This window comes from Gracilinanus agilis, chromosome 2 (genome assembly GCF_016433145.1).
Source record: "Gracilinanus agilis isolate LMUSP501 chromosome 2, AgileGrace, whole genome shotgun sequence".
Lineage (NCBI taxonomy): Eukaryota > Metazoa > Chordata > Mammalia > Didelphimorphia > Didelphidae > Gracilinanus > Gracilinanus agilis.
Genome location: NC_058131.1, coordinates 270,686,264 through 270,695,568, shown reverse-complemented (window position 1 = coordinate 270,695,568; position 9,305 = coordinate 270,686,264). Strand labels below are relative to the sequence as shown.

Genomic DNA, 9,305 nt, shown 5'->3' with positions numbered 1-9,305 from the left:
GAAGGGAAGGGAAGGGAAGGGAAGGGAAGGGAAGGGAAGGGAAGGGAAGGGAAGGAAAAATAAAGGACACAGTAAGGTTTTTCATTTTCTTAGAATTTAAAATTACCAAGAAAAAAATTTGTTCAGCAAATATATTCCAAAAATCTCATTTGATTCCTGTGGGTTTCTCTGGTTGATTCTATAAGAAGATTAATATGGGCTCAGCCTATGAAAGATAGGCTGAATTAATTAGCATATTTAGTCTTCAATAAGCACTGTTCACATTCCCCCAGATTCAGGCAGTGACTAACACACTAGAGTGTGAATGAGTTGTGAGGAATAGGAGGAAACTGGTATTTACAAACAAAAGGTGACAAGTATAAATCGATTTATAACTCCCCAACCACAGACAAGGGGACTTAGAAGAGACTTAAGTCAAGTTAAGAAAATCTTTTCATAGCAAAATGGATAAAGGAAACTAAATATGAATTTCTGAAGTTGCAGTGATAGACCTAGAAATATTAGATACCCAAAACTTCCTACAGGGTATCACTCACCTGGACATGTTTCCGTAGCCTGAACAATCAAGACTTTAGCACACAGGAACATGAATATCCGGGTAGCCTTCTCCATGGCAGCTCTGTTGGGATTGTGGCCCTTCTTGCCTTTGACTCAGGAACAGATCCCAGACTCTTATAAGGCAGAGAAATCCAACCCTAATCCCAGCCTCTTGTTTCACCTCTTCCTGTGGCACCAACATTGCTTATCAAATGATCAAAAATTACATGTCCCCCAAATTAGACCCCTCTTAGTTTCCTGTCTAACTGGCCCTCGCCTTCCTTCCTGACAGAGTAGACTCTGGAACACCCTCTTAGAGGCCCTTTTAGTGAGATGAGGTGGAAAGAGAGTTGCCTCTGGAGTCAAAGGAGATGAGCTTGAATCCAACACTGCCATTAACAACTTTACTGACTGGGCAAGTCACAACCTCTCTGGTCCTCAGGTTCCTAATCTAAGAATGGCAGGATTTAACTATCATTTTAAAGATCCCATCCAACTCTAAATTCTAAGTCTATAATCCTAGATTCAGGCATCCTAGACTAAGTGGCCCCAGATGGGTTGTTGTTGTTTCCAGTGTGGTTTCCGCAGCCTCTTCTAGGCAGATGGAAAAAGGATCCTGACAATGAAAAGAAGGCTAACTTGGGAGTCAGAGAACCTGGCTTCATTTGCTACCTGTGTGCCAATAGACAATTAATTTAACCTCTCAGGGCATTGGGTTCTTCAATTGTATACGGAGGTTGAACTAGGTGACCTCTAAGGTTCATTTCATAAAGTCTTAGATCCTGTGAGTCTCAAAGACTGGCATTCAGAGACATTTTTTTTCTTTGTTGTTTTTTTTAAACCCTTAACTTCTGTGTATTGGCTCCTTGGTGGAAGAGTGGTTAGGGTGGGCAATGGGGGTCAAGTGACTTGCCCAGGGTCACACAGCTGGGAAGTGTTTGAGGCCAAATTTGAACCTAGGACCTCTGGTATCTAGGCCTGACTCTCAATCCACTGAGCTACCCAGCTGCCCCTCCAAGACATTTTTTGCTTCTCTGTCATTAATCAGGAGAAAAAGTAAAGTCATAATAGTTTTCTCTATCCCAATCCTCCCAATCAACCAGGTGTTTTCACACATAGGCATCATCCATAGTTCCTCATTGTCTCTCAGCCTCTATATCCAAACTGTTGCCAAGGACTGTTAATTTTACCTTCCTAACATCTTTTAATTACTTTTATCTTCTCTCCTCTGGCATTGCCACTGTCCTAGCACAGACCCACAGCACTGTATGACTGGAAAATTGTAATGCCTACCACAAGTCTCTCCCCACTCCATTCCATACTCCTTTTAGAAGTCAAAATGATCACTCCAAACAAAAGTCTGACCATTTTATATCACCTCCTCAATAAACCCCAGTGGCTCCCTATCACCTCCAAGAATCATTATTAAATCCTGTTTGGCATTCAAAGACTTTCTGCAGAGCATCTAGTTGGGCAGGATACTATGTCAACCTCTTAACACATCATTTTCAGTCTACTCTATGAAAAGCTTCTGTCAGCTTTTGGGACTCATCAGTATCCCCTCCTCTGCTTTAAGTCAAGTTCCAGGTTTCCCCCAAGAAGAAGCCTTCCCAGCTCAAGGAGTATTTTGGAGTCTGAAGGTGGCACAAAGTCCAGTGCTCCAAAGACAATTTTCATTCCCAACTTATCAATACAACCCCTCTGAAAGGTCAAGCCAGCTGGGATAAAACCCCTCTGGCTCCAGACAGGACCTTAAGGAGACATTGGCCTCTTCACATCAAACTTGGACCCTAGATGTGACAAGAATAGTCCCTATGTACACACAACAATGGAGTATTTGTATTACTATATAGAAACTCAGATTAATCCCCAAATTTCTCCCATCAAATTACACAATTGGATCTTTAAGCATAGGCAGGCATTTAATCTTTTCCTCCCAGTTCAGATCTGCCTGCCTCTCTGTTCACTTCTTTTGGAGAAGCAGTAATACAGAGCAATAGTAGTACTGGACTTGCATTCAGGCAAATCTGGGTTCAAATTCTGCCTCTGACCAGGTATGTGACTCAAGGTAGGGCATGAAAGGCAAAAGCAAAGATAAACCTTTCTGCATTTCAAATCTCCTCATTTACAAAGATAATAAAATTCACAATATCAACTTCACATGGTCATTGTGAAACTCAAAACAGATAGTCAAGCTATGAGGAAATCCTTAAAAGACTTAATATATATCATTTTTTTAGATCCTCTCTTTGTGACACAACTTTTAACTTTTTTAGGATTTCTTGGCAGGGAGAAACCAGGGCCTAGAATGCCTCCTTTTACTGATATATACATTTTGTCCATAATCCACAATATACCAGTGCATTTATTTGAAATCATATTATCTGCAATTCTGGCCCAAGAGTTTTATTCCAGCCAGGACTTCTTAACCTTCAATCAGAATTAAACTATCTCCAGAAGACAGGAAGGGAAAACCAGCTATCCACTCACCCAAGACGATGGCTGGAGATGAAGGTGACTCCTGAGGCCTACTTTCTTCTTTGAGCTGACCTTCTTGAAGCCAACTTCCTTCTTAGAGTGACTCTCTTCTTGAAGTTCACTCTCTCCTTCTTGGAGTGACTGTCTTCTTGGAGTTCACTCTCTACTAGCCTCCTTCACCAGACTCCTCCACCAGACTTCCTTCTCAAGGACTTTCATGGCTTTTATGGTGGTTTCCTGTCCCTGCCCCTTTTAATGGGGGCCAATCACAGTTTCCAAATTGTCTGAGTTCTCACCTTTGGAACCACACCTTTATAAGTGTGTGAACTCTTAAATTTCTGGCTTGTTCTCACCTAGCATCAAGTAAGGTATGAACTCACTAAGTGGTTTGCAAGCTCCTCAACTCTTAAATTGTTCTCCCCTAGCATCAAGTAAGGTGTTAACTCCCAGAGAACTAAGAATTCCCTTTCACAGCACCAAGAAGAGTATTCCAAAAAGGGAGAGGAGGACAGAGTTTAACATTTTGGTAAATGGGCAACAACAAATACAAACTTCCCTCACTTAATGATTTTGTCAAAAGCCTCCATCCTACATGAGACTTCAGGTAGTAAGTGGCCCTAGGGAAAAAATACTATTAAAAAATGAAATCTTAGTCAGCAGAGAAGATTAGACCTGTCTGATCTCTACCAAATTACCTCCAAACAACTTTGATGGGAAAAAATACTTGAAAACAAATTCTGGCGCAACACAATCCATAAAAGGATGAGGCAAAAAAAATTTTCCTGCACAAGGCAATTTAGAAGATCAGCAAAAGAGTTCTGTTATACCTGAATAAGAGTGGAGTTCAGGTTTCTGGGTTAAGATGGTGGCAGAATAAAAAGCAGCTGCTTAACCTCTCCTAACTCACATATAGAACTCCTCAAGAAGACATAAAAGCACACCCAGACAAACAAATGGACCCCACAACAGGGCTCAACGTTGAAGGTACATGGGATTGGGGCATTTACATGCTATAAGGGGGTGAAATAGCTCTCACTAAAACGTGAGCTGAGCAACCCCCACATCACCTACAGGGCCAAAGCCAGCTCACAATTCTTGGCAGCTACCTAGTATCACCAGGGCCTGCTCCTGAGAGCAGCAAGACTTAAGACCCCAAGAGGCTAAAGAACCGGACCTTGAACACAGACCTTGAGTGCAGGCGTGGATGCGGACCCTGAGCACAGGCACGGAACTTGGGTGGGGACCCAGTACAGAGGGGTGCATGACTGTGGAAGCAGCACACTGAGACTGCTATAGGAGCTTCTTGCAGAGGATCAAGCAAGGGGACCACTAGGAGGTTTGACCCTGAGAACAACTAGACTTGAGACCTCAGGAGCTTAGAGAGTGCAAAGCGACTGTGGCCTCAAGAATAAAGCTGAGAGGGCACACAGCTCTCTGACTCAGGAGAAAACTACTCCACAGCTACATAGGCAGAGAGCCTGTCTGCCTCACCCAGACTTCTGTCTGAGAAAGAAATATTAACAATAATGGCAAGCCAGGCACAAGAACCCCAAAAGAGAAAAATCAAGAAGAAATCTTTAACACTCGACAACTTTAACACAGAAAAAATCCAGACAACAGAGCAAACAGCAGAGGAGAACAAGCAAGTAATCATATCCAAAACTTCCCAAAAAAGTGAAAATTTTTCACAAGCTCTTGAAGAGTTCAAATCTGAGATCATGAGAAAGATGGAAGAGATTTGGCGAGAGAAGTGGGAAATAACTCAAAAGGAAATTAACAGCTTAGAAGACAGAAACTCCCAATTGGAGTAAGATGCCCAAAAAATCAAACAAAATGGTAACCAAATTGGAAACCAAAATTAAACAGCTAGAAAACAGGATAGACCAAACTGAAAAGGAAAATCATGAGATTATAACAGAAAACCAGTCTCTAAAAACCAGAATTGAGCAAGTAGAAGCCAATGATCTCTCAAGAGAGCAAGAACAAATAAAACAAAGTCAAAAGACTGATAAAATAGAAGGAAACATGAAATATCTCAATGAGAAGTTGACAAATCAAGAAAACAGGTCTAGAAGAGACAATATGAGAATCATTGGTCTCCCTGAAAAAGCAGAAATTAATAGAAATTTGGACTCCATACTAAAAGAAATTATTCAGCAAAACTGCCCTGAAGTTCTACAACAAGAAGGCAATATAGACATTGAAAGGATCCATAGATCAACCTCTATACTAGACCCTGAAAAGACATCCCCCAGGAATATAATAGCCAAATTCAACAGCTTCCAAGTAAAAGAAAAAATATTACAGGAAGCCAGAAAGAGGCAATTCAGATATCAAGGAGCACCAATCAGGATCACACAGGATCTGGCAGCCTCCACACTAAAAGACTGCAAGGTTTGGAATATTATATTCAGAAAGGCAAGAGAATTGGGTCTACAACCAAGGATCACCTACCCATCAAAACTGACTATATACCCATCAAAACTGACTATATACACAGGTTTAAGGTCAAGGGCTGGAGCAAAATCTTTTGGGCTTCAAATGAGAAAAAGAAAACAGGAGTGTCAATCATGATTTCTGACAAAGCCAAAGTAAAAATAGATCTGATCAAAAGAGTCAGGGAAAGTAATTACATCCTGATAAAAGGCAGTATAGACAATGAGGAAATAACAGTACTCAACATGTATGCACCAAATGGTATAGCATCCAAATTCCTAAAGGAGAAACTGGCAAAGCTCAAGAAAGAAATAGATAGTAAAACCATACTAGTGGGAGATCTAGTGAGAGATCTAAATATTCCTCTTTAAGTTCTAGATAAATCAAACCAAAAAATAAATAAGAAAAAGATAAGAGAGGTGAATGAAATCCTAGAAAAATTAGATTTAGTAGATATGTGGAGAAAAATAAATAGGGACAAAAATGAATACACCTTCTTTTCAGCTGCACATGGTACATTCACAAAGATTGACCATGTAATAGGGCATAGAAACATTGCAAACAAATGCAAAAGAGCATAAATAATAAATGTAACCTTCTCAGATCATAATGCAATAAAAATAATAATTAGTAAGGGCACATGGACAGGCAAATCAAAAACTAATTGAAAATTAAATAATATGATAAAATATTGAAAACTGTTTTGCACAATTATATGGCAATAAATACAGCAATCTAGGTGAGATGGATGAATATTTACAAAAATATAAATTGCCTAGATTAACAGTAGAAGAAATAGAATACTTAAATAATCCCATATACAAAAAAGAAATTGAACAAGCCATCAAAGAACTTCTTAAGAAAAAATCTCCAGGACCAGATGGATTCACAAGTGAATTCTATCAAACCTTCAAAGAACAACTAATTACAATACTATAAAAACTATTTGACATAATAAGCAAAGAAGGAGTTCTATCAAACTCCTTTTATGATACAAATATGGTACTGATCCCAAAGCCAGGTAGATCAAAAACAGAGAAAGAAAACTACAGACCAATCTCCTTAATGAACATAGATGCAAAAATCTTAAACAAAATACTAGCAAAAAGACTCCAGCGAGTGATAAAGAGGGTTATTCATTATGATCAGGTGGGATTTATTTCAGGAATGCAAGGATGGTTCAACATCAGGAAAACCATTCCCATAATTAACCATATCAACAAGCAAACCAACAAAAACCACATGATTATCTCAATAGATGCTGAAAAAGCCTTTGACAAAATATAACATCCATTCCTATTGAAAACACTAGAAAGTATAGGAATAGAAGGACCTTTCCTAAAAGTAGTAAACAGTATATAACTAAAATCATCAACAAGCATCATATGCAATGGGGATAAATTAGAAGCCTTCCCAATAAGATCAGGCATGAAACAAGAATGCACACTATCACCTCTATTATTTAACATTGTATTAGAAACACTAGCAGTAGCAGTTAGAGAAGAAAAAGAAATTGAAGGTATTAAAATAGGCAATGAGGAGACTAAGCTATCACTCTTTGCAGATGATATGATGGCCTACTTAAAAAATCCTAGAGAATCAACTAAGAAGCTTGAAGAAATAATCAACAACTTTAGCAAAGTTGCAGGGTACAAAATAAACTCACATAAATCATCAGCATTTCTATATATTTCCAACACATCACAGCAGCAAGAGGTAGAAAGAGAAACACCATTTAAAATCACCCTAGACAATATAAAATACTTAGGAATCCATCTACCAAAATAAACACAGGAATTGTATGAACACAACTACAAAACACTTCCCAAACAATTAAAACTAGATCTAAACAATTGGAAAAACATTTATTGCTCATGGGTAGGATGAGCTAACATAATAAAAATGACCATTCTACCCAAATTAATTTACCTATTTAGTGCCATACCTATCAAACTACCAAAAAACTTTTTTACTAAACTAGAAAAAACTATAACAAGGTTCATTTGGAAGAACAAAAGATAAAGAATATCAAGGAAATAATGAAAAAAAATCGTGAAGGAAGGTGGCCTAGCAATACCAGATATTAAGCTATACTATAAAGCAGTGGTCATCAAAACGATATGGTACAGGGGGCAGCTGGGTAGCTCAGTGGATTGAGAGACAGGCCTAGAGACGGGAGGTCCTAGGTTCAAATCTGGCCTCAGACATTTCCTAGCTGTGTGACCGTGGGCAAGTCACTTAACCCCCATTGCCTACCCTTACCACTCTTCTGCCTTGGAGCCAGCTCCAAGATGGAAGGTAAGGGTTTAAAAAAAAAAACCGATATGGTACTGGCTAAGAGACAGAAGGGAGGATCAGGGGAATAGACTTGGGGTAAGTGATGTCAGCAAGACAGTGTATGATAAACACAAAAAGCCCAAACTTTTGGGACAAAAATCCACTATTAGACAAAAACTGTTGGGAAAATTGGAAAACAATATGGGAGAAATTAGGTTTAGATCAACATCTCACATCCTACACCAAGATAAATTCAGAATGGGTGAATGACTTGAATATAAAGAGGGAAACTATAAATAAGTTAAGTGAACACAGAATAGTATACTTGTCAGATCTCTGGGAAAGGAAAGATTTTAAAACCAAGCAAGAGTTAGAGAAAATTACAAAATGTAAAATAAATTATTTTGATTACATAAAACTAAAAAGCTTTTGTACAAACCAAAACAATGTAGCCAAGGTCAGAAGGGAAACAACAAATTGGGGAAAAATCTTTATAACAAAAAACTCTGACAAGGGTCTAATTACTCAAATATACAAGGAGTTAAATCAATTGTATAAAAAATCAAGTTATTCCCCTATCGATAAATGGGCAAGAGACATGAATAGGCAATTTTCAAATAAAGAAATCAAAACTATTAATAAGGACATGAGAAAGTGTTCTAAATCTCTAATAATTAGAGAAATGCAAATCAAAACAACTCTGAGGTACCACCTCACACCTAGCAGATTGGCTAAAATGAGAGAAGGGGAGAGTAATGCATGTTGGAGGGGATGTGGCAAAATTAGGACATTAACACATTGCTGGTAGAGTTGTGAACTGATCCAACCATTCTGGATGGCAATTTGGAACTATGCCCAAAGAGCTCTAAAGGACTGCCTGCCCTTCAGTCCAGCTATAGCATTGCTGAGTTTGTGCCCCAAAGAGATCATAGATAAACAGACTTATACAAAAATATTTATAGCTGCACTATTTGTGGTGGCAAAAAACTGGAAAATTAAGGTATGCCCTTTAATTGGGGAATGGATGAACAAATTGTGGTATATGCTGGTGATGGAATATTATTGTGTTCAAAAGAATAATAAACTGGAGGAACTCCATGTGAAATGGAAAAACCTCCAGGAATTGATGCAGAGTGAAAGGAGCAGAGCCAGCAGAACATTGTACACAGAGACTGATACACTGTGGTAAAATTGAATGTAATGGACTTCTGTACTGGCAGCAAAGCAATGACCTAGGACAATTCTGAGGGACTTATGTTAAAGAACGCTACCCACATTCAGAGGAAGAACTTCAGGAGTGGAAACACAGAAGTAAAACAACCACTTGAACACATGGGTTGATGCAGACATGGTTGGGGATATAGACCCGAAACGACCACACCAATGCAACTATCAATAATATGTAAATAAGTCTTGATTGATCACACATGTTAAAACCAGTGGAAATGTGCACTGGATATGGGGGGGGGGGGTGAAGGGGAAAGTAAAAACAAGAATCATGTAACCATGGAAAATTTTTCTTAAAAAATAAATTTTTTTAATTTTTTAAAAAAAGAGTGGAGTTCAGATCTTTTTGC

General features: G+C 38.6%; 1 protein-coding gene across 1 annotated transcript in view; it reads right to left on the bottom strand.

Moving 5' to 3' along the window:
- Positions 1-612, bottom strand: part of LOC123233604 (ficolin-2-like) — a 15,181-nt gene extending 14,569 nt beyond the window's left edge. The window contains exon 1 of the mRNA XM_044659669.1: positions 537-612. Within this exon, the coding sequence (XP_044515604.1) occupies positions 537-612 (76 nt within the window). The remainder of the gene's footprint in view (positions 1-536) is intronic.
- Between the last annotated feature and the right edge of the window lie 8,693 nt (positions 613-9,305).